Raw genomic sequence first — 27,351 nt, 5'->3', positions numbered from 1 at the left:
CTGTACACGACTATAACAAATGCGAATGTGTTTTCATTGTTTTTGTTTACTGTAATGCACTACTCTCCGGTCTCCCAAATACCAAAATCAAGAGCCTTCAGCTGGTACAAAATGCTGCAGCGAGGCTTTTAACTAAGACAAAAAAGTTTGATCACATTACCCCGATTTTAGCTAATCTGCATTGGCTCCCTGTTAGCTTAAGATGTGATTTCAAAGTTCTGTTGGTAGTATACAAAATCATGCAAGGATTCATATCTTTCAGATTTAATCTCCCGGTATGTTCTGTTCCGAAGCCTTTGCTCTGAAAATGCTAGTCTACTAGTGATCCCACGAGCCAAGAAGATATACGCAGGTTCAAGAGCGTTCTCCATCCGGGCCCCGGTGCTGTGGAATGCTCTTCCCCCTGAGATCTGATCTGCAACCTCAGTGGAAATGTTTAAATCTAAGCTTAAAACACACTTCTCTTCTATAGCACATGAATAACCTATATTTTATATTGACAATATCTGTGTATTATTTCCCCTCATATAGGTTTTATATCAGGGAATGGTGTCATAATAGTCTGTGGTTTGCAATAATCTTTGGACTGTGCAGCCCTTTGAGACTCTTTGTGATTAAGGGCATTACAAATAAACATGACTTGACTTGTTAAAATAATAACTTATTATAACCTTCAGGATGCCCTTTTTGATTTTGGGATTCCTCGTACATCTTCCTTTGCTCTGTCTAGCAGCTATAAGCGCTAACCTTGAAGGAAAACTATCCTTTTTATTGAGGGTAAACTATAAGACGGAGATCAACAGCATTGTTCCTGCGCACAGATAGCCCCCTAAGAACACATGAGTAATCTGTGGAACGGTTCTGAAAATTGCTCACAAATAATTGGTCATTGTGATTTTCCTGGAGTTTTTTCTTTTCTACCTGACATGATCATTTTTTGACGTGATATTTGTCTTTAAATACTTTATAAGTTTGTCTAAGATGATTTTAAAATTATACAACTCAGTTTTGAAATTTAAGGCAGATGTTTTAGAGCAGGGATGTCAAACTCAATTGCACAAGAGGCCAAAATTCAAAACACACTTAAGGTTCAACCGCTCAACAAGGATAAACATTTATTGAACACACTTAAACTGAATGTTTTTGGAACATAAATATGAATAAAACAGACAAGAATATTAACTTTAAACCTTAAAACACTTATACAGTATTTATAATTTTCTCTAAAAAATATCTTGTTAAATTATTCAACTTAGAACTTAACTTAAACAACTTAACATTAAAATAACATTCAAAGTCATTTGCTCCTATGTCAATGTATATATCAATAAAAACTTAAATATCCCAAAAGATTTTGCTCTACTTAATATATCTCCTGTCAAAAGTAGAAATATGAAAATGCTACACAAATTATTTTGTAAAAACGTCACAACATTCTGAGAACAGTGAGCCTGATGTGCTTACCTTTGGCGCAGACGGAGTAGGGCGAGAGATGGGATGGAGTACTTACACTTTTTGCATAGCTCCACCCATCCCTCCCACTCACCCAATCAAATAACTTTAAGTTCTCTTCCGGTGTTTTGGCGTATTTACAATTTGTTCCGTGGATTCATCAAAAAGTATCTGAACACTGAACACAGATTATATAGTGAGCTTTTATACAAAGGGTTCTTTAGCGTTGTACAGCCAAAACGAGTTTTTTTTGTGTGACACCTTGATTGTAAATCATAGTGAAAACGTGCCCTATATATTCTGAAAACTTCTTTAATCTTCAGCCATGGTTTGGCTATGCGTGTGTCTGAACAGGCTTGACGGCTAAAGTTTTGAACGAGATGGAGAAAATTTGCATGCAATTAAATTTGTCTCTGAGCCATAGGTACTCATAGATAGAGCCATATATGGCTCGCGAGCCATTGGTTCCCGACCCCTGGTATATAGTATAGTATACGTCATTTATGAAGGAATAGGTACAGTGACTAAAAAGTCAGAATATGATGTCCAGGGACGAGACGGCGTTGTTCATATTGACGGGCCATTAATTACAATAATGTAAAATGGTCTTGCGGGCCAGATATGATTAAACGGCGGGTTGCATGTGGCCCGCGGGCCGGGAGTTTGACAAATGTGTTTTAGCGGTTGACTGAGCTTATTTAAACACTAATTATAATCATTACATCCTGCTAATAATAACTTCGTGATAACATAATACATATCAAACTGGAAGCCAATTGTGCCGCTAAGTAAGAAAAAAAGTATCTCTCATTTTCAAAAAGCTAAACCTTGCCTCTCCCAAGCAAAGCACCCACGGTCATTCCGTGCTGGACTCGCTCTACATTCAAAGACCAAACACAATGTTGGAACCTTCAGTATCCAACAGAACGCCGTCTGAATGTTGGGTTTCACTTGATAAAAGTTATTTCCATTACAATACAGCGAACATAACACTATAAACTCCTCGTGAAAAGGTCCCCAAAGTCTGCTTTAATAAGTTTTATTAGACAGGATTTAACGTTGCCATTCACACTTCACAAAGAGTTTGGATCATGTGACCACACACTCGGTATCATTTAATTGAATACATTTTGCTGCTCACGTTAAAAATTTCAGTTTAATGCAAACGGAATACTGTGAAGAGGGAGTAAGTTTATGAGTTACTCTTTACGACACTTGTATGACAACGTTTTTGCATCGTGTTTTAGGAAACACTGCTTTAGTTTTATTTTCCCTATTTCCTTTGACTGCGTGGACATTTTTCCACCAGAAATGAATAAAAACTCATGATAGAAAGAGTGTGACCTGTTTATGCACACACTGGCTATAAGTGAGACGCCAGCAGAAGTGTGTCACAGTGAGCACGCGGACTATTTAAAGGATGCAAGGCTGTGGAAATTCAATGTAATTCCTTAATAGCTTAGGGACAAGTCACATTTTTCCCTTTGCTCGCTTCAAGGGCGTTTGTGAGTTTTGTTCACTTCTTCAAGCTTGTGGCTTAGCATGTTTTTTTTGATTGTTCTTTTTGTGTGTGTGTGTCAGGTTTAGTGTTAAACAAGAGTCTTATCACTGAGGTCCTACATTCCTTTTGGTAGTGTCATTGTTTGGAGGGTGTCCTGACATGCGTTTGTGGCCTTGTGTTCGCTACCTTTAGACAACAAGCCAGCTGCTTTAGTTTTGTTGCTCTTTTTCCATGCAGACACTAGTAGTTGTGTTCTTCCTGCTGTCTCAAGTAAAATATTTAACATGTTCAACTGTGAGTTAAAGCTTTAAACCTGCTTCAAATCCAAAATTGAAATTTTTAAAATGTAGTAATCACAGAAACCTCATGATCAGTCTGAAACAAGATACACGAAAAACTATGAAGCGGTGGTGACTCGGTAGTACGTCCCCTGGCCGTCTTTGACTTTTTTGAATGTCCGTGAAAATGACTTTGTTACATCAAGGACAATCCATAGAATCCAACCGTGTAAGATATTGTGTAAAACGCCACTTGTGATTCATTTTCACACACCATTATGCACATGTGTGCTACAATCATTGATTGAATTCTTGAAAGAAGTCAAACATTTACAACTCTTTCAAAATGTCTAAAAAATTGGCCAAAGTAAAATACATGGTTGCCAAATTTTTATATCTGTAAACTTGTCGTCTCCAAGTGGCCACTTTTGGAAACGGGCAGACCTACCCTTAGAAAAATGTGTAAAATAAAATGTTTAGATTTTCAGATTGAGATCAAATTTGACTAAATAGCAGGTAAGGCTTCAAGCTATTGTCTTACCTGTTTCCCAGGTAAGATGTCTATGCTTCACTTATCTGCAGGCATTTGATAGCAAAAAAAAAAGAATTCAGGCGAGATTAAAAACCTTCTTTTTTTGTGTGTTCCAATTTAGATTACTTAATGCTTGTAGTACTTGCAGTGATTATCTCAGTTTGGAACAAAACGTCAGAGTGTTATCTTTCAAAAGAGACCGAAATTGTCCATATTCTCCAAAGGGTTTAAGAACAGAATTACATTTTCTTTGGGTTTATCTTGGATTGGGATTTTAGGCAAATTTTACAGGAATAAGGTTTAAAACCTTCGTAACCTCTTTCACAAATTAACACGTAAAACAATATGGCGACTGACTTGCTAGAATGCTTTTGTTCCTCCGATGATGTCACAGCTCAGGATGACAAAGAAGAGTGTCCTCAATTTGCATTACCTCGGAAAATATTTGGTATATACAGATGGAATATACTTTATTTGAAAGGGGACATGTGTGCTCCATAAACTCATGTCACATACTATAATATTTTAGCCAAACGCTAATTCTAAATGTCTGCATATAGATTTTATATACAAACCTTGCACTACTTCCTTACATTTTGCATCTTTAAGAAATCTGGAATATCTGTAAACCTGTTTCACCTCACTTTAACTATAAAAGTGTCAAGATTTAAAGCTTTAAACCTCGTTGAACCCAAGAGATAAAATGCATTTAACACAGGAGTTAAAAAAGTTTTAATGCGCCAGCACCACAAACTGCGACATTTCGGTCACATTTCTTTTGTTTACTCCGTAGAGAGTTTATGTGAGTCTCTGGGAAACAACGAAGAGAAAGCGTAACAGGACCTCCATAGCTGTTTACGCCCCCCCATTTCCTGCTCGAACTTAATGGAATAACCGAAAGCTCAATCCCACTGGCCTTGACCCAGGCGGCGTATCATGCGACGGGCCTGTGTGAACTGCGTGTTCTACGGGCCCTCAAGGACCGCTGTCGTTTTTGAGATTTGGTCGGTTGGAACATCTAAAACGGAGTGAGCTTGTGATTGTTTGGAACGTCAGCTGTGAGATTTACACTCTCTGGCGACGCGAGGTGGATGAGTGTTTCGCCGTATGCGGCGGTTCCACCAATGAACCATATTAGGGAGGGTTCGCTTTACACACTGCATGATTTTAAATATCTCAACAGCTTTTTTAGGATGTGTTACGCTGCACAATCTGCAAGGAGGAATTTGCATATGTGTTCTTATTGTTTTAAGTTTTGTCTTTGGTAATTGACTTGATCAGCTCTGCCTACCCTACACTCAGGCAGTAATTTGCTTCTTGAGAAACATGTTTATTGTGTTTCCATGCCTTACCTGTGAGAAGCAGCACAGTAGCTCAGGACTCCATAAATACAGACGCTGCCCTACTTACGAATGAGGTTACGGACGATCGTTCGTGAGTTTAATTTGTTCGTAAGTTGCTTCAGTGCTATATTTTTTATGGGATGTATGTTTAAGGTTTATCTAAGTAACCTGTATTGTTTTGTACTAAAAAATAAACATTTCATAAAATAATATGCTCGATAAAGATAAATGAAGGTAAGTTTGACTTGCTTTAGAAGATGAGCTTCAAGAGTAAGCCGACTTTCTCCTCCGTGGTTAAACGTGGCCGAAAAAAAGCAATCCAACCATTTTCTCAACAGCATCAAGCCTTCATATTCCACTTCCATTTCAAATAAAACGGCTCACCTCTTCTTCACAGTTCACACCAACCATAAAAAAATGGATGCACGAGATATAAACAATAAAAATGTCAAAGTTCTTAGCGCGCGTGAGATACAGTATAAAATGTTTACACACGAACTAGGAAGAGGAAGCCGTATTTCTTCTTTGGGTGGATGCTGGGTGAGCTCTCACAGTGCCACACACCGGTAGGGGCAGAAAGAAGCACTACAGTAATGTCCTGTACTCGGAAAAAGGTGTATACAATACAAAATCTAACTTAGAGCAATGTCCTGACATTTTTCGACATCCCGAAAATTTTTCGTATCTAACGTTTTTCGTAAACCAAATGGTCGTAAGTAGGGGAGCGTTTGTACAGCAGCAAAGTCAACCACGAAGAGAAAAAGAAGAATAAATATTACAATTTTTTTACATATAAAGACCTAACCGTATTTTACGGACTATAAGCGCATCCTCCAAAAAACCCAAATTGGCCAGAAATGTGCGCGCCCCCGCTTTAAATTCTGGAAGGGCAGTTGTTTCGGATTTCGGTAAAAAAATTCTCCAATTTCCACTTGTCCTGGAAGCGGCGGCCTTCTCAGTCAACCTTCCTTTTTTTATTTACAGTCACCATGTCAGAAATGGGGACGATTGCCAAAGGGATACTGCAACAATCTGGTGAAATGGTAATTTTTTTCGGGGTACAAATTTATTTTATACCGCGGTCAACATTACTGGCGGGCCACATCTTATGAATTTTATGACAGAGGCCAGTAAAAATTTGATAGAGGGCCGGCCTTTGGACATAGGTGATTTTGTCTTGTACAACCCCAACACTTGGGTGTATTTTTTGTAAAACAAACCAAAAAAGGTCAAATTGATACAAGTGTTGGGTGGAGCAAGCTCCAACCCCCAAAACCATCCTGAAAAGGGGTCGGTGCTGCCAGGCTGTACTCTCCCAAGACACACCACAAGAAGTGTTGCCTTGGCTAGCTGTTAAAAGATCTGTAAACCGTTAATGTCTTAAGTGTGGACCATTTTGTTTAAATGTGTTTAACCATTACAGGGTTCAAGCAGATCCTTTCAAATTCTTAAAGGCATTGATTTCATTATTCTGAAAATAAGGCCCCAATTGGCATTAAAATGTCTTAAATCCAATTTTTGATAGTCTTGAAAATGGGAACACACTAATAAAATGTATATTTGTTTGGAATAAAAAAGATTTAGTAACATTTATCAATTGTCTTTTAAATAGTTCACGATTTACTTTTGTGGCAACATTGCGTGACTGCAAAAACAGAACAATCAAAACGGTGATTTGGTTTCAGTCGGGCCTTTCAAAGCAGATGCATGTCTTGGGTCTTCTCACATTACAAAAAGCAACTTTGGACAGAGTCGTTTACTAGTCTGGATCATGTGTAAGTGTAAATTTAAAAAGAAGTGGCTGTCTGAGGAACGTTTTTCGCCATGGCTAAAAGCTGTGCCAGGTTATGTGTACGGAGTACTTTGTATTGTGTGCAAGGAATATTTCGTCATGTGTTTTTCAAATGTTTTTGTTGGGTTGGTCTTATATTTTATTTCAAAAGGCATTGAAAAGTCCTAAAAGGTCTGGAATAGAACTTGCCTTAAGCTGTAGGAACCCTGAGTTAAGGGATCCATTAACCACCTGGGTTGTCAGGCCATCACTTCCTTTGAACGACCCAATTAATTAAGTTGTTTTGTGTAAAACGACCCAGGAAAAAATAATAGATTATATCAACCCAAGTATTGATTTGTTCCATTTTTGACCCAAACCTGTGTTAGTGTAACAAAGGAACCTTGAAAAAAGTAGAATAAATACTAGTCTTTCATTGGTATGTTCCTAACACCCTTAAGATTAAGAAGAAACTGACATAATTGTTTCATATTTATGTCTTACAGGAGTAGAAAAAAATCATAATGATGGGTATATATGGGTCATGAATCCTGAAAGGAAAGTGTTCAGAGTTCGGCCCATTGCTGATTTAATTCAAACCTTTGGCCGAAAAGGTTGAGGGCTCAGACAAAACGATAAAAGGCTTTTAAATGCCAGCACCCCAGCGGCCATTACAAAGCACACATGAAGTCTAACCAATGAATAGCACTCTACGTTCCAGTAGTGTGGCAAAGAGTTTGGAAGCTTGGGTTATTTACAGAGTAACATTTGTTCATGTTGGGACAGATCAATTCTCTGGGCGAACAGACCTCGTTGTGCTTACTGAGAGCCTCGCTCAGGGCCAGCGTTCCCGCTGTTCCTAATGGCGCTGCTTTTGGATGTACTTCTTCAAACCGAGAAGGACTGAAGTGGTTAATGTGCTCCATTCTGCAATCTGGCGCTATTCTCAAGACTGGCTTCTTTTCAGGTTTTGCTTTGCCCGATAGGAAGAACTTGAGTAAATAGATCTCTGGGAGAACGATGACACCGTACTGTGCCCATTCTGTCACCTAATATTCTGTCGCTGTAATGTCGTGATGACACAGGCAGTTTTTAGGTGAGGAATGATGCGGGATGCACTCGTTCCTGGCAGTGTAAGACAATGTGGGGCACAAAAGTGGATTGAGGCTGCAACTAACGATTCATTTCTTAATCGATGAATTGGTCGATTATTATAAAATCAGGATATTAATTAATATAAACAATAAAAGTTTGTTCACTTGACAATAGACAAAAATACATAGAAATGTATGCTATACATCTGCAAATATGTAATAAACTCTTTACCTACCACCTCATCCAAATACATTTCATTTTATTTGTTGTGATTATTTTATCTAAAAAAATATCCCAAATGTAAACAAAACCCACTTTTCAAAATGTAATCAACACATTTGTTTTTTGGGGGGGTTTAAATCTCGGAATATGATAAACATTCCCATTATAAAAATGGTACATGCTCAAGAATATGCCTTTTGTGCAGATTTATCAAGCAATTATTTTTTTTCTTTTCACTATATTTTTTTTATCAACTTTTTTTCCGTTTTTTTTTTCTCTCACTGTTTCTGAAGTATTGTCTGTTCCCTTGAAAATTATTAACTTTGTTTCATGGTGAAACAGTCAAACACTACAAATTTGAAACTTTCATGCCAATTTTGTTTGTAATCATGCAATGTTCAATTATTATTATCATTATTATTTTTAGAAAAATGTAAAATAACTCTTTATAAAGAATGGTCTTGCAGGATCAAAGCGGTACTACTACTCCTAGCATCACAACGGAGAGTGTGCACTCTTATTTGCATTGATGTAACGTACTTGGTGGCTCATAAATCACGTGATACAACAAATCGATGATCTAATTAGTTGCCAATGCTTTTAGTCATAGATTTTAATCAATTGAATTGATTAGTTGTTGCGGCCCTGAAGTGGATTCTCCTTTACCGCCATAACTACTTTTTTTTTTTTTTTCATTTTTTTTGTATTTATTTTATTGATTTATACATATATATTTGCTGAAATTCTGCCATTAGTAATATTCACAGAACATTGTTGATACTAAACTATGGTTCAGATTGGAAAATAACATCCCATAAAAATCGAATGGTTTGTTTTTCCAGTCAATTCAGTCATCAGGTTTTATTTGCCGTCTAAATAAGTTGCGTGACTATGCTGACCTTTCTGCCATCGCATGACTGCTTACCGTCTTTATTCTGCTCAAAAAGTTGAAAATGGCCCCCCTCGTCATTTCATTTCATTTTCATTTCATTTCCTAGTTGCTCTGCTGAAAATATATGTGGAATTGACACCCATTAAATCAACAAAAGAGTTTTTTAAAAAACAAAAACAAATGGCTTTTAATCTCTAGGCTAGAAATTAGATTGATTTTTTTTTAAAAATTTATTATTATTATTATTTTTTAAATTCATCACATTCGATTCCCAAAGCAAAGACACACTTGATATTGACCTATTGACTTGATAATGATTACTCTTTACAGGGACAGTGTGTCATATTTAGTGCCTCCTAGGTGTGCAAATAGGGCAGCACGGCGGCGCAGTGGTTAGCGCGTGTGCGGCACAGTTCTAAGGTCTTGGGAACCTCCTGTGTGGGTTCAAATCCAGCTACCGGACTTACTGTGCGGAGTTTGTATGTTCTCCCCGTGCTTGCGTGGGTTTCCTCCGGGAACTCTGGTTTCCTCCCATATTCCAAAGACATGCATTTCAGGTGGATTGGCCGGTCCAAATTGTCCCTGGGTGTGAATGAGCGAGCGAGTTGTCTGTCCCTGTGTGCCCTGCAATTGGCTGGCAACCAGTTCAGGGTGTCCCCTGCCCACTGCTTGATGATTGCTGGGATGGGCTCCAGCACCCCCGCGACCTTACTGAGGATAAGCGGTGCAGCTAATGAGATGAGATGAGATGAGGTGTGCAAATAACTTTCATTCAGTCACATTGATTTGGATACTGGGCATAAATACATGAACTATCAATCACCAATGTCCGGTTGAGAAATGTGTACAGTAATCCCTCGGTTTTCGGGGTTAATGGGGACCAAAACCACCCGCAAAAAGTGAAAATCTGCGAAATAGCGACGCCCCTTCAAAAATGCTTAAAAAAAAAATACATATATATATATTTAATTATTTTATTTTATTATTATTATTTTTTAGACCTGGTTAATGGGGACCAAAACCACCTGTGAAAAGTGAAAATCCGCGAAGTAGCAACGCCCCTTCAAAAATGCTTACATTTTTGTTAATTTATTTATTTATTTTTCATTTTATTTTATTATTATTTTTTTTTTAGACCCGCGAACGTGGAACCGCGAAGTAGCGAGGTCCCACTGTATTTCTTTTACATAATGGAATCCCTACCTAAAAGTCGCCATCATGTTTGTTTGGCATCTTGTTGCTATGTTGTGCCCTTTGCCACTGGTTTTTGCTTACATTAGACAATACAGTGCCTTTTAGTGCTCAATTATTACATATTGGGGCTTTAAGTACACTATTTAATAAGTCATTGAGAGAGAAAAACTCATTAGTTGGATATTCAATGTATATGATATTTTAATGAAGGTTTTTTGGATTAAAATAAGTCGCTATAAATCAGGCATTTTTAAATGTGTCAAAATATACACACTATATAAGTATTAAAGTTCTTCAAATTATTTTGAATAAGACAATTCAAGACTGCAAGACCCGAAATTATAACTAGTTAATGTTAAAAATGAAAACATTTATTTATGGGGTTATGTATTGATAATTGACATTTAACTTTGACATCTTATCAGGCAGATATACAAGTATATTGCCATATATTGTGTTTGAATTTCATACTTGATAAAATCTGTAAGCGGTTTCTGGTGATACCAGTAAGAAAAGTACAGTAGAACTGGAAACTTCTAATCTAGGGGTCACTCACAAGCATTGACATGATCAGTTTCTTTAAACACTTCCATAATTATTTTTAAATGTAATTGTTTTTCTTATATGTAAATAACTCAGAGGTCTAAATATAGTGGAAGCCAGAGCTCTTGTTGGTGATAGGAATGAGTTGAAAGGTGTTGTAAAAGGATAGTGGGATGTTTAGAGGTGTTCCAAGGGATGGGCAGGGCACCTGTATGATGCGGCAGGGGTAAACCAGTGAAAGCTGTCGGGCCCTGCTGTTGAACAGAAGAGTGTGTTGTGTCACCCCGACCCGCTTTCTTGTGTCCCGTTTCATCTGGAGGGACGAAAGCATGACAAACTTGGATGCCGAGGTGCTTAACTTGTTTGGGCATTTGAGCTGGCCATGGTCCCAAAAAAATCTGTTTGTGTTTTTTTCTCCTTTTTCCCTTTTTTAAAAAAATTTCTTTGTTGTTTTAATAGTTTACTGAACCTACTAATCCTACATGTAATAATTTCAACCTGGAAATAACATGGTAGTAACATAGTAACGATATAGTACAGTGGACCTCGCTACTTCGCGCTTCGACGTTCGCGGCTCCAGAGCTTCGCGGGCCTAAAAGATAATAATAATTAAAAAATAAAATAAAAATTATATATATATTTAAATTTTTATTTTTTTTTAAGCATTTTTGAAGGAGCGTCGCTACTTCGTGGTTCCATGTTCGCGGGTTCAGAGCTTCGCAGGTCTAAAAAATAATAATAATATAATAAAATGAAAAAAAATGTTTTTTTTTTCTTCTTTAAAGCATTTTTGAAGGGGTGTCGCTACTTCGCAGATTTTCACTTTTTGCGGGTGGTTTTGATCCCCATTAACCGGGTCTAAAAATATAATAATAATTGATATATATATATATATTTTTTAAAAAATATTTTTTTTTTTTTTTTTTTTTTTTAAGGTGCGCCGCTACTTTGCGGGTGGTTTTGGTCCCCATTAACCGCGATAACCGAGGTCCCACTGTAATAAAATGAGGTGTTTAATCCTTATCGCTCATGGGTAAAGAAAAAAGTAGCTCTAAGCTTCATTAGGTTTGCGACCCCTGCTGTGTATCATTTGTGTGACCCATTTTGAAAAGATTTATGTTGTCATTGACACATAAGGATATGGGTTAAAAGCAAGCATTGTGCTCACATGACTCATGTTAACTAGTTTCTGTGAACGGTGGCTTTTCACACATTTGGCATCAAGAGACCACGGGCCCCACAAAAAGTGCCTTTTGTTCTGTGGGGATCTGGCACGCAGTCTGGCTTTGGCCAAAGACAAATTGGCCACTAATGTAGGCACGGGCTCTTTCAAAACCACATTCTGTCGCTTTACTCAGTGCAACCCATCTATCTGTGGTCTCTCCCCGTGCCAGTAAAATAGAAGCCTACTTTCGAGTGTTCGGGAACAACTACTTTGAAAAGAAAATCCTCAGTCACGCTGGATCTGAAATCTTTCTTTTTTTCCCTAACCATATCGGCGGTATTTAAGCGAAAAGCCCCCGCGTGGGAGGCCCGCGGGACCTGTCCTCTTATGTGAAATGAGGATTCCATGTGGAGAGGCGTGGAAGTGGATTGCTAGGGGGTTGGAAGCTCCTCGGATGCAGATCCGCCTGGTGGACGGGTAGGCAGGGTGTTATGTAAGACAAGTAGGTGGCGAGAGTAAGCTCTGTGTGGTGAGTGCACGCGTCGTGTGTTTTGTGTGGAAGTGCGAAGCGTCCGCACTCGTGGGCCTTTGCCTATGACCTGGATGGCCGAGCGTGCACCCGCCCCCGAGACATGCATGCACTGAGAGCGTTGTGATGGGTGAGGGGTCGGTCCGGGAGGTGCGTGGAGTCTTGTGGCGAAAGACAATCAAGAGTCTGTCAGGGGTTGAGAAATAGTATTCTACTCTTCATGCTTTCACAGAAATGTGGTCCCAAATTGAATAGGATTTCTCTGCCTTTCGGCTCCATTCTGATCTCACCGATTTTTGTGCTTAACGGAATGCCAAATGTGAGGTGTTTCAGGGTTCGTATTGGTGCTTAAAATCCGTAAATATACCTAAAATTTAATGTTGCGTTTTCAAGGTTTGAAAAGTGCTGGAATTCTTGGTGAAGTGCTAGTAAATGCTTTGATGTTATTCTGCAGCCTAAGTCGATAGACATCATATTAAATTGAATACCGCTCATTTCGGACGGATAAATTGGACCTTTTGGAGACTTTTTATTTACATTTGTAGTGACGTAACTTGAGCAGGTCAAGTGGAGTATCAGGTGGATGCATATGGCTGAGGTGACAGGTTTTGGGCACATAAAATAATTTTTGCTTATTTCATATTTTCACACCCTAATGTAAAAATGTGTCATAGTATCCTGGGGGTCTACTGTATTAAACATTTTCGTGAGTTTGTTGAAAACCTGTTCAAGGAAATTAATATTAGATTGCTAGCAACATACTATTAAAGAATATTCAGTAATATATCAGTTAGTTATTTACTAAAATAATAATTGAAATCTTAGTACCGGATTAATTTGCGTGAATTTTACATTATGTCATACCTGGAAAAGAACTATGAAGTTTGGATACGCTTTATACACGAGGTTTACCGTATTGTTGCAAAACGTTGGTTGTAATGGTTTTTTAACCCGGCGCACAGCGTTGAACTCTAACCACTGGGCAACCAGTGATAGATGACATACAAAAAGGCGCTGCATTTGATCTCATCACACTATTTTTAATCACAGTACCAGAGAGAAATGTTGTGCATTTCACATGATACAATGACAATATATTTGTCACTTACAAGGCTTGGAATATAATTTATTGTAATTGTAACATGTGAAACTCACAGTGACTAGAAATAGTGTGATAATGAGACTAATCTACTGTTTTACTGTATGTCATCTAGATGACCGGTAGTCCAGTGGGTAGAATTAGGTGCTCTCACCTCCGTGACCCAGGTTTAATCCGTGTAGCATCCAAAGTTTGAGCTGAGAAAAAGTAAAAAAAAAAACCCTTAATAAATATTTTTATTTACAAATTAGAAGTGTGCGTTATACATATAGATATGGTATATTAAAATACTCTGTCATATTAACAGTTACCACTTTCTTACCAGCCCAGGAAATACAAAGGAAAATTCGGCATCAGTTGAACAATGGCTACCGCAGATAAAAATAAAACTATAGCCGATATAAAAGTTGTTTGTCCGTATAAGACGCCCGAGGATTCTTCTCTTCATCAGCTGAGATTTGACGTGTTTTTTTGACACATGAAAGGAATGCTAAGCTCTCCGCCATATGGGAGTGGTCTTCTCTCCTGTCGGCATTTTAGTGATGAGATCATGAATAATTCATATCATGTCATAATATTATTCCATCTCATTCACTTTCACAAGCACAACAACAAAGAAAACCATTGGGATGCCCACTGGATTTTTCAACTAATTAAAAAAAATGCGATGCCTTGCTTGGGAATTTAAATCATTGTTATTTAACTGCTGTGTTTCTATGCATATTGAATGACGTTTTTGAAAATCAGGTATACTGAATGGAACGTATTTTCCAGACTATAACACCCAAAATCCCCCAAATTGGGCAAATGAATTGAATGTGCGCCTTATAACCTGGTGCACGTTATATGCGGAAATAATAGGAGATGCAGTAATTTATTTGTGCTATCATGGATTAGTCGATAATTTATTACTGACCCCTATTGTATAACAATGGTATCAACGTTGCTCAAAGCGGAGAGCAATGTAAGAGCACAGATTTCTAATCACAAGGCCGCTAGGAAAATGGAAGGTTGTCCGTAATTTCACAACAATTAATGGAATGGGAATCAAACCTGAATCGCGGCAGGGGGAGCGCCTAATTCTAACCACTAGACCGCTAGGGTTGCAAACATTACATGAGAAGGCATTAGGTCTTATGTTATTAACACACTACTTTTAGTCATAGTATCCTAAATGTTAGAGTGGGAAGACTAATGTTTTACATTTTTTTGGCTCAAACTTAGAATTGAAAGTGACAAACATTTTTTAAAGAAGTGCGGCCATGTGTTTTATATATTTCCACAATGCTGTTCTCTTCATTCAGGTCAAAACAGAGAAAGAGCTAGCGCATATCGCAATATGCCAGAACGCTCATGATGAAATGACTTATCTGACGCTATGACATATGTCTATGCTATGCGCTAGTGGTTACTGTCCGAACGACCAAATTTCTTCCTACAATGCCCATATCGTAACTCAGTTCAGAATCTCGTCGACAATATTCTAGCAGCCCGGCAAAATGATAACATCAACAATTTGGTACTGGGACGCAAAATAGTGTGATGATGAGGGCTATTTTGGAAAAAAAAAACTAATTGCTATTTTTCAGACCTGTATTGCAATTTCGATGCGATTTTTGATTTCGAAAGAAAAGTGAATTTCTGTGCTTCTTTTGTTTTTTGGGAGAACTTTGACAGTGACATCCAAACATACCTCGACATGACGTCCTTAGAGACTGAGAGTATACAAGTGTAACAAAATGATAACTCTAAATCTACAAATAAAAACAGAATTGCAGTTGAATCAATGATCTTTATTGTCATCCTACAAAAGTACAACAAAATTGGAGGGCTACTTATCTGTGTAAGAAAGCTATTTAGAGAACGGCTGGCTAGCTACACGCTAGCGTCGGGTAACTATGACTTCTGCAAGGTTTCATGGGTAATGGATCTGGCATTGGTGACTAGCTATGTTTGGCAGTGGTGGCTCAAGAGTTGTTAGCCTAGCTGTTAGCTTTCCCTTCCGACGTTTCCTCTGTCAATTCCCAGAAGTGATAAAAATCCAGGCGGCACCTGCTGGTGGTCAGCTTTTCTTTGCGCTCTTTTACTTTTCCTCAGAGTCCGATTTAATTGATGAATTCATTTTCAATGTAACGAGCCGCTAAACGTTTGTTTTGGAGGCCAGATGTGCGCCCAGCTGTTAGGCTGATGTAAGCTTTCAGTCAATCAAAGTCGAGAACACACGTCTTGCAAATTTTGCCTCGCCTTTATCGGTTGGTCCCATTGAAACGTGCTTCTGATTGGCCGGCGCTGTTAAACCATTAAATGTGATAATTCTTGTTGGCCAAACACTCCATCACTAAAATAACAAACTGGAATTATGAATCCTTGAAAAATGTCACATTGCGATATCGATTAGATTTCAGTTAATCTTGCAACCCGAAATGAGATAAGACCTAATGCCTTTTCATGTGTGGTTTGTATCTCTACTGGTCTAGTGGATCGAATATGGCACACTCCATGCAACGATCTTGGTTGCAGTCCCAATGCATCCAATGTTATGCAATTGTGATATATTCTGACGGATCAATCAAATATGGCACTTTTTAATTTTTTTCTGCTCCCTTAGCCCTTGCAGCACTTTCAATTCCTTGTGACTTATAGTCTGGTGCGCCTTATAGATGAAAAAATATCACTAAAGACTCACTTTTAAAGATGCTCCTAATATTTAGGTGCACCTCATTGTGTGGAAAATACAGTACATCATTGTTTTTCACACACTCTAACTTGAGTTTTCTTTTTCCTCTTTCCCTCATGAACTCTCCTACCCGCGCTCCGTTTTGCTGAATTTCTACCGTCACCTCACCACTGCAGGTAAGCCTGACAAACACGCGCCTTTATGAACCCGTAGGTAGTGGATGCACTTTTCTGTCTGAAAGCCGTACAGGGTTTAACATAAGGTTCCTTACGTGGCACGACGGCCCCTGAGCCTCCATTTCCGTCTGCTTGCCTCATCCTCGAGTTGACAAGTCCCGACTTTCTGCCCTCTCGCCATCGGTGCCTCTAATAGCCAGCTGTTGTGCAGTATTACTGCATTTATTATCCAAGATTCTATGCTGTAGGTGCCAAATTTATTCACATTCATTTATATCCCAAAGTGTGACGAGATTTTGTAATGCCTGTCAAACTTTCGAAAGCATTTCCTACTAAAATGAATTGTTCTGCTTCATCTGAATCTAAGATGTTATCATGCAATTCAGGAAAAGGATGAAAAGTCAGAGATTTTCAAAACGGGTCCATTAAAAAAGGATTACTACTCAGTATTTTTACATTCATTCATTCAAATAATATAAACTATTTCTAATCTGCACATGAGGACAAGCACAAAACAAGACATTTCTTATCAATAGATTATTAGCAATAAAAAGCCTGATTTTGGAGATGAATAGACAAAAAATATATAAATATTGGGATGTTGTGTCATGACTTTTTTTTTCCTCCATAAGTTGGCTGTGACATGTAAAAATAACATCTAGTCTACGACTTACTGGATTTGCTTACCAACCACAAGGCAAGAAGATGCTTATTCATTTCAGCGAATGCTCATTTTTTAAATTCAATGTCTGTCACTGCCGCTTGTAGCGGCCCGGCAACACGTATAACCATTTTGAGACCCAGTCATCACAGCAACCTACCACTACACTCACTAACTAGATACATTGTAATGGCTTTATGAACAGATCGTTTTCATAAGTCGTAAGTTTACATGAACTGTACCAATAATATATAATTTTACTAACTACGCGCTCTAAAACCCTAAACAACTTTCTCTTAAGCATAGAAAAACTATACTTGCATGATGAGCATATTAAATAAAAAATTATATTATTATATTATAAGTGTCCTTGGGCAAGACACTGAATCCCTAATGCCCCCAATTAGCAGGTAGGCGCCTTGCATGGCTGACACTGCTAGCGGTGTGTGAGTGTGTATGTGAATGGGTAAGTGTGAAGCACATTGTAAAGCGCTTTGGGAGGTCTTCATTGACTTGAAAAGCGCTATATAAATGCAGACCATTTACCATTTATATATTGGTTTGCATGATATTTTGTGATTTTTAAGAACTTAAAGCTGTGCTGAATTACCCAGTTTTCGCTTTCCAATACGCTTGCGAAGCTGGACAGTGGTCATATTAAACACTTGCATGGGAAAAAAATGAATAAATAAAAATATTGGCAACATAATTAGCTGTAATTTTTGGGTTACTTCATTACTATCACTTAAAAATACGTGGTTATCTCTTGAGAATACTTAGTTCAGACAACTAGAACAATAATCCGATTTAAAATTGTTGTTTCATGAAGTATGTGTTATATTTATGATTATTTTCTTAATGATTGACTTGTTTTTGGCCAAATAAGAATTCATTTATCAGCTAAATTCTTACCTAAGGGATATTGAAAATTGAAAGTATTCGAACAGGAGAATAATGTACATTACAAAGTGCTGCAGAGCGTTTGGGAGTACATCATTTTTATAGCTTCTGAGGATTCCTAAATTATCGAAGTCATCCTAACAGCCTACCCTCACTGTCACTTGTAATACGAAGCAATTTGCTCAATCGGGCTGCTCGCCTTCTCTAGTTTAGTCAGCCATGTAATAATGAATTTGTAATTCGACCCCGCTACATCGGCCGATTCTTGCGTGCGGTATTCTAACATTCACAAGGCCGTTACAGTGACTATGTTAACATGCATAGAACTGACGTCACAATGCAAATAACTGTTGTCTCTGCATTTAACTTTTGACATTAAATGAAGAAAACGTTTATTAAAGGATAAACTAAATATTGTCGCTCACCAACTACAATAAAGTATACAGATGTTCCCTTACTTACGAACATTCGACTTACGCAAAACAGTAGTTACGAACATTTTCTCGGGATGTCGAAAAATATCCGAACATTCCTGTAAGTTAGATTTTGTATTGTGTGCACCCTTTTCCGAGTCCAATATAGTACTTTAATGCTTTTTTTCCGACACTAACGGCCTGTGGCGCTGTGAGAACTCACCCAGCACCTCTTCCTAGTTCATGTGTAAACATTCTATACTGTATGTCCAGCGCGCTAAGAACTTTGACATTTTTATTGTTTAATATCTCGTGCATCCTTCAATATGGTTAGTGTAAAGTGTAAAGAAGAGGCGAGCCGTTTCATTTGAAATGAAAGTGGAATAAGAAAGCTTAATGCGGTTGAGAAAATGGTTGGATCGCTTTTTTTGTTTTCTTTTTACCACCTAGGAAGACCTCTTGAAGCGTATCTTCCAAAAGTAAGGTAAACTTTATTCATTTATATAGTCAAGTCATGTTTATTTGTTCACCTTTCTGTGGACTGGAGCATTTTTGCCACGGGTTTATACAAAACAATAAAATAAAAATGTTCCATATATATCAGGCAATACACATGATGCTTTTTTAGCAGGTAAGCCATAGTTTGAGTCCATCATTCCTCTGTGTACTACAAGTCCAGTGTGCTTTACGGCTAAAATGATCCTGGATTGATGAACTGTGTTTGCGCACGAATGATCAGATTGCTCAAATGCGTATACATGCATTAGTAATTGGAAAACTCAAGATCAGAAATTAATTGGATTTCTGTGTTCACATTAACTGATTACTGGCAATAGTACGTTTTTAATCAATATTTTGCATGCATGTAAACATACTACAAGATCAAACCTAGCAAATCCAGCCCAACCCGACCCAGGTATTAAATCCCGACTCACCCCGAGCCTGACAAATGCACTTGATTTGAGGAAACAAGCCGGAACAAACCCAAATTTTCATATTTTATCTGTGAAGAGGAGGGAGGAAGAACAAAGAGGGTTTTTGGCCGACTACGAACCCCCCCCGATACTCTGTTTTTGACAATGCTGGCTAGCGACATGCTGACGCGCGTGCATGTTGTGTGCACAAATCCTCCACAAAGAAAAGGAAAATGATAAGACATGACCATTGTATGGTTAAAAAAAAAAGTCGGTAAGACAGAAGCCCGGCCCGAGCCCGAACTAATGATTGACATTTTGGGCCCGACCCGACCTAGATTTTTGGCCTGGTTTGGGCCTGGGCCCAAGATCTTACCTCTTAAGTGTACCCATTGAAAACTGAATTCTGAGTAATTTATAACTGTTATACCAGATGCCTGTAAACTGTTCACGGTCAGTAGGTAGGGACCTCAACTTTGATTCATAGGATTATGGGTCCCATAATTTCTAGTTTCATTTTCAGTTCTCTCCGTGTTTAGAGAGGAAAATTTGTCTCATTTACTTTAATTCACATTATAATTTGGTTCATCTGATCAAAGCTCAAGGTGGCTCAAATAGCTTTTTAGGCAATTTTCTGATAATTTTTTTGTTACCTCAGATGCTGTTATGGGGTGTAATTGGGACAAGGTGTGAAAGTGCATCAACATCTGTTGATGAGAGCCTTTTGTAATCCTGAGATTTATTCTTTTTCTTTTTTTTGACTCTAATGACTGTTGAAACGCATTAAATAAAATCTTGGCTCTATGCCATCTGAAGCTTCTTACTTAATCCAAAAGACAAGATTGGAAATCGACAGTGGCAATTTTAAGAGACAGACTTTCGTTTCCATGGTTCCATCTCTCATGAAAGTAACAGAGAAAGTAGTCAAATTTGAAGTGGTTGGTTGGGATTACTATTTAATGGTGTTTCGAAGATGAACATAAGTGTAATCCTTTTTAGGAAGCAGTCCCATCTCATGCAAACGAGCCACTACTCACCCTTCCCCAAATCAGTACTGCCGGGCAAATGCAGAATACAGCTTCTGTTACCATGACAACTTCGGAGGAGCTAGATGGTTGCCATGAACCAAGATCCACGCTTGAAGTGGGAGTTTAGAGAAAGGGGAAAAAAACTAAACCAAATAAAATACTATTTTCAATAAAGAAGGCAGAACTTCATATCAGACCCCAAGCAGTTGCAACGTCACATTTCAAACGATCCAAATGACATGCACATTGTATACATTTGGAGTGTTAAAAATAAATTGTGTTTAATAATTGCCCCTCCTATCTTTTTTTCATTAACAAATAATTAATAACTATTTACTATTAATAAGTAAATTTTCTATATATGTATTCTGGATCGTTTCAGGGCCAATAGTGATTCAATGCTTTAGATAATCAGTTTACAAGATAAAAACATCTGCTCGTTACGTTAATGTTTTCACTTTACTCTTTAACTTGTTTATATAAACGTGACATAACACATTGCATTTAAAATCATATTTTGATAATTCATAAGCCCACAATTTACTGTAAAGTTGGGGAAACTTAAACAAATAATGCATTGCTCCACACAAGGTCTCAGCTTGCATTCCTCTTGTGCCACACGGCAGAACCTTGGCTGGAGCATTCCCTTCAAAGTCTTCCAAAGCCTTGAGAAAATAGTGCAACTTTTTCCGTGCTAGTTTATGCAGCCAGGTCATTAGCTTTGGAAGGATCACTGTGAAATTTGCTGTGATGTGCGTTCTTTTGTCAGAACTTGCGTTGGCTGAATCCTGCTAATTCAGTGGTTTATTTTCCCTCAGTTTTTGGGGTCTTAAATCGAAAGATTCGGGTTGAGATGGAGAACCCAACAGGAAGTTAAATTCGTAATTTTGAACAGTACAGTATGAAATATAAACACTACAGTAAATATACAATTCTAACATCTTCTTGATATTTGTACCAGGCCCTCAGAATGGCAACACCCAGCTCACTTAGCTCCAATTTGTCTATCACATAATGGAAAGGTTTTGGTAGTGCATAAAAATAGTACTGTATGAAAACATGCATGAAAAAACAAATTTATTATACCCTGATATTATATTTCAGGATGCACAAAAACTGATTCTTCCCACTGGTTACTAAAAAAAATCGTGCTTCTGGAATCCGATAATGGTAACCGATGATAGCTTTTTTTAAAACTGCATGCTATATTTAGAAAAAAATGAAATAAAAACATACACAAAAGAAAGAATGAGTTTCATGTGTGTCGGTATAATTACAATAGTGCAATACAGCTTCAATGTCCCCAAAAAGTAGGTTTTAAAATACCAGCTTGAGTTACAAATAATCAAACGATCAAAAAGTCTTTAAGATGCTCATGAAATTAGGAACTGAAGGAAGGCAAAGGCATTGTGGGAGGTAGTTCAGCTTAAAGTACATCGGTATTTCCATCAGGCAAACCTGCGTTGTATATGACTTTGGCCATCTAATAGACACAACTATGTACATGTTAATACGTTTATAGCTTAGTGGACACTCAAAATAAGGAGGGAAGACATCAATGGGTTTTGAACTGATCCCTTTTCTTTATATTAAATCGACTCGATTACAAACAGCAAATCAGCGCTAAGAAGTGTGGTAATAACGGAACAGCAACATAATTGGTCAACAATGACGATGATCTAAATAGCGCAGCGGTAGTGGAAATAATGAAAACCCTGGCATACTCGGGAAAACGTCTTTGCATGTGTCTTGATGGTAGACAAAATAAATGATTTATTTATCATCCAAAATCCAACCTGAACCAGGCCCGCCCGTATTAAAGCCCCACCCAGCCCGAGCCTTGACCTCCACCTCCCTCCTTCTCACAATTAAAATACAAAAATTCCGGTTTGTTTCGGGATTGGTCCTTCAAATCAAATACATTTGTTGGACGTCTGCTGGGCCGGGCTCTGATATCCGTGGGCTGGATTTTTTTTAGGCCTTATCTTACCTTTAGTATCCACATATTGTTTTAATATGTTTATAAAAATGTTTATATCTATAATAGTCAGTGAAAGAAAAGCCCGGCCTGACCCAAATATGTAATCCTTGACATTTTAGCCACAACCCAGGCTGAAATTTAGGTTGACCTTACCCTTGTTTCATGTATGTAAACAGGGTATTCTAACCAATTCTGAAAACTATAGGTTCCTTTAATCTGAATATTGTCTGGATGTCAGTTGAGTCTTTCTTATTCGGATTCGAACATTAATGATTAATAAAATTCTGAAAACTATAGGTTCCTTTAATCTGAATATTGTCTGGATGTCAGTTGAGTCTTTCTTATTCGGATTCGAACATTAATGATGAATACAATTCTGATCCCAAATTTGCTTTTAGAGACCGGTTCAAATAGGCAATGGAACGCAAGGGCTATCATGTTTTCAAATTGGCTAGCACTTCGTCGGAGAAACAGAGAGATGACTAAGCCACCGGATGTGTAGTCAGGAAGCAGTCATCACTCTTGTACTAATCTCTCTGTTCATCCCGCCGTTTTCTACCATCTGGAGAGGATGCCAGGGTCTGGCCCGCTGGCAGAATGAAACTCGCAGGCTTGGTGCACTGCCAAGTTCAGGCAAGGGGAGGAAAATCCTCGAGGACACGTTAAAAAAAGGCCCTTTTTGCAGTACTTGCTTGTCTGTCCTCTGACCCGGCACTGTTGGTGTGGCTCTTGGCCTGTGGTGCTGACGTAGGTCGCCCCTGCCTCTCAACATGACAACACCCAGCTCATTTGGCACCCAAAACATGGCCGTGAGAATAAATCTCCTGAGCTTGGATTAGTCACAGCCTGCAGAAAAGCATCGGTTGAGAGCAACCAAAGTCATTTATTTTGTTTGGAAAACAGCATAATGCTGCTTTACTACTTCTTCGCGCTATTGGCGCTTTAAGCCTAATGCGTGAAGATAGGGGTAATCCTTGTTCATAATTGTGTCGATTGCATAGAATTGTTTGCTTATAATTGTAATTGTCTGGGGACAAACGAGGCAAAATGGAACACACTTCTAGAGCTGATGATTCATTTTCAACCAAAACACAAACAGAACAGCAGCTAAGTCCGTATAGTTGAAGACCTGCTGATTAATTTGTGTATGGAAAGCTACTCCCCAAACCATTTATATGTGAAAAAAATAATATTGTACGTGGTTAAGTGCTGTCACAGCATATTCTAATTAGGGCAGGCCATCAACAAAGAATTACTGAATTATTTTTAATGTAATGTGTTTTTAAGGTGGGGGCGTAGTTTGAGGGGGTACTTAGAATATTATGAAATCATTTTTACATTAAGTATGTGTTAACAATGCACGACTGAGTTCAAATAGCCTTTATATTACCCTCCCCCACCGCGCCTATCTTCTTTATCTTACTTTTATCGTCTGTGTTCTGACCATTAAGCATTACACTAAAGGATAGGGGAAAGTGATATTATGCGCATGGTAATGGGTTTCTTTTAGTCCAGGATGAAAATGGTGAAAGTAAGAAAACAAATTCAGTCGAAACGCCAACCCAAACCCCAAAATAAGATGGAATAAGAAGAGTTTATCCGACTGAATCTGGCACACGCAACAAAAGGAGCTGCAATTATGATTTCAGCCGGTAGATGGCGTCGGGAAGAAGAATATTTTGAAGTTACATCCACCACCTTTAAAGAGTTAATAATATATATATATATTTCTAATTTCCTTTAGTTGAGAATAGAACATGAGTTCAAAATACAGTCAAACGTAAATTAATTATTCAGTTACTGGTCAGGATCAGGGCAAACATGTGAATTCTAATTTTCCGAAATTAATTTTTCCTGTGTTATTTTAAGTGAGACTCATAACTGTCAATAATTTTACCAATATCAACGATCAAATAAAAACAAGAAATTCCAACATCAGGAAGATGTTCGGTTTCGTTTTATTGCAGATATAAATTATTTGTCATCAAATGTTGTTTACCGCATTTTTCGCACTAAAAGGCGCATCTAAAGGCCTTCATTTTTTTCAGAAACTGACCATGTGTTTTATGATAGGGTGTGCCTTATATATGGATCATTATTGAGTCACAACAGCCCTCGATAAGCAGCTGCCGATTTGATTTTCGCCCGTAAAAGTAGTGCTCGGTGCATGCTGGGATATATATACACCGGTTTTTAATTTCCTAACCATTGTATCAATCATCATCTTGGCTAAAGTTATTGGGAGCTAAAGGAGGCGGGTCCTTTTTTTAGCATTTACAGGCTGGTATAGGCTAAAGCAGCGTAAAATAAAGCCTGCAATTGGCCGAAAACAATGTGAATCACAAGTTAGGTTGGTCTACTGCCTAGAAAACCGAAAGCTAGCAACAAGCAACGTCCACTGATGCAATGATGCTTTATGGCAGATTTTTTTTTAATTTTTCGGCATTATCGAGTCATAAGTATTTGACATGTCACTCACGGATGTAAGGGGACCATGGTGATAGAACGTATTGTCATCTCATGTAATGGCTACAAGACGATATCTTTGGTGAGGTACCCCGGCTTTATATTTTTCGATTTTTCTGTGATGAGTATATTTTAAAATACTCATCATATGGCGAGTTTGGGCTTTCCAATGTTATGTGGCATGACATATTCTTGTGACTGGTGACATTGCACAGACACATGTCTGTATGTGTCCGAGACACGAACTTGCTTCTTAACAGTCAACGTTAAGGGGTTAATTAAGTTGATTGACCTATCCGACTGTTTTGTTGATATTCTTACTTTAGCAACTTGTAGTTCGGTGCGCCTTATGTATGGAAAATATATGACAAAAGACTATTTTTGGGGTGTACACATTTTACGCCGGTGCGCCTTATACAGTGGAACCTCGATTTTCGAACGCCTCCTTCGGTTTACAGGATATTCCCAGTGCCATAAAAGCATGTTAAAGAATAGAGAACAGAAAATTTGTCCCGAAAGATATACAGTGGAACCTTGGTTTTCGAACGCTTCTCATTTCGAACAAATCGGAGTCCGACCAAAAATTTCGAGAAATTCTTACTTCGCTGTTCAAAAAAATCGGAGTTCGAACGGCGGTAATCCGAGAGTGCGTACGTGAGGGTGCGATGCTGAGTGGCGTACGGGTGTAGATCGCTCTTTTCCTGACCAACTATTATCGCGTGCGGACGTGCTTCGTTTTGCTTTCGCTTCAATATAGGTGTACGAAGTGCTTTAGCCCCTAATTATGCCTCCGAAGAAAGTCAGTGCAAGCAGCAAAGTTGCTATAGGTGAAAAAAGAAAAGTAGTGCATACAACTATTGCTGATCTTGCCTGCGCCTTCTGCTGACCACCACAAAGGTAAGAAACCCTATCCATAATTCTTTTTTTTATCCTTTTTTTTTATTTTTACACGTTCATGTTAGCGTAATCTTTCGTACGGAAGATTACGATAACGCGAACGTACGATTAGCCTGGGTTAGCTTTAAGTTTACGTTAAACATTCAGTAAACATTCAGGGTGTTGGAACGGAGCCCAACATTGAGGGTGTTGGAACGGAGCCCCCTTTCCAATGAACCGCTCACCACTTGTTGTGGAGACCCGGGTGCTAAATGACTTGTAAACGACCTGATTTTTTTATTTTTACACGTTCATGTTAGCGTAATCTTTCGTACGGAAGATTACGATAACGCGAACGTACGATCAGCCTGGGTTAGTTTTATGTTTACGTTATACATTCAAGGTAAACATTCAGGCTGTTGGAACGGATTAAAAAGATTTACATTATTTTTAATGGGAAAAATGATTTTGGTGATCGAACAAATCAGTTTTCGAATAGGGTTCTGGAATGGATTATGGTTGAGAACCGAGGTTCCACTGTAGTGCAGAAAATATGGTATTTGTAATATAAGAGGGATCCAAGCAAAAATATTCATTTTTTTACTGGCAGATTATTGAATTAATTAACCAATCGACTACATTTTTATTAATCACACACACACATATAATATATATATAAACACATTTTAACTGGATTTTTAACTTTGATTTATAGAAAATGACCACAATTTGATAAACATTGAGTGATGTTTTCTTAATATATTTCGTATAATAATTTGTAAAATGAGAAAAAATAATACTTGAAATAAGAGGCACATGGCTAGGAAATTAATCTCGCTGTGCATAAATTAGTTCTAGCCAATCGACTTTAGGGATGCAAGAATAAACGCCACTCATAACGTATGTGTTTACAGATTAAAACGTCTCATCTCTAGTAAATTAGCATGAGAACCTTAGCCTGGGGCTAACAAAAACGTAGAAGCAGACAAACACAAACTTTGAAAAATGTCATCGCAGAACTCCTGTTTTGACCTCCATCTCCTTCATTTCCATGTGCAAAATGAAAAATAAACACCCACATAATGCACAAACTCGCCCCCAGGTCAAGGCCATCTTGGCAAGGCTCGCCTCACATTAGACGCCATCACAACATCGTTCTTTCAGAAGCTGTATTTTTCTTATTTCTCTTTTGTCCGTCATCCGAAAATACACTTATAGGTTTATTATGCTTACAATGAATAATTTTGTTCTTTCTTTAATATCGGACACCTAAAAAAGAAATGGCATTGAGTGACAGGTTGTTTGTTATTTGAACTATTATGCACTGGTTACTTTTTGTCACTATTGACCAATCATATGGCTGTTCAACCTCAGTGGAACTATTTAAATCTAGGCTTAAAACACACTTCTATTCTCTAGCTTATGAATGACCTATATTTCATGTTGACAATATCTGTGTATTCTTTGTTATCGCAATATCCATTGCAGCCTGGTCATCCTGGAAGGGGGATTACCTTATGTGCGGACCCTTCTTAAGGTTTTCCCCATTTTACTCATGTTGAGGTTTTTGAGTTTTTCCTTGCCCTCATGTAGGTCTGGTGATGTTGTAATAATATTCTGTGGTTTGCAATAATCTGTGGTAT

The 27,351-nt window shown here is 38.0% G+C and overlaps 1 protein-coding gene across 1 annotated transcript in view; it reads left to right on the top strand.

The window, feature by feature from the left end:
- Window positions 1–17,548, top strand: part of LOC148376461 (uncharacterized) — a 46,490-nt gene extending 28,942 nt beyond the window's left edge. Inside the window, exon 2 of the mRNA XM_088347304.1 lies at window positions 16,470–17,548. Coding sequence (XP_088203430.1) covers window positions 16,470–16,498 — 29 coding nt within the window. The 3' untranslated portion in view covers window positions 16,499–17,548. The remainder of the gene's footprint in view (window positions 1–16,469) is intronic.
- Window positions 17,549–27,351: the final 9,803 nt, after the last annotated feature.

Source organism: Urocampus carinirostris, chromosome 1, assembly GCF_059441175.1.
Source record: "Urocampus carinirostris isolate Australia breed hairy pipefish chromosome 1, RoL_Ucar_1.0, whole genome shotgun sequence".
In the NCBI taxonomy this organism is placed as follows: domain Eukaryota; kingdom Metazoa; phylum Chordata; class Actinopteri; order Syngnathiformes; family Syngnathidae; genus Urocampus; species Urocampus carinirostris.
Note: the sequence above shows the minus strand (reverse complement) of the source record. Positions and strands in the feature narration are given on the sequence as shown.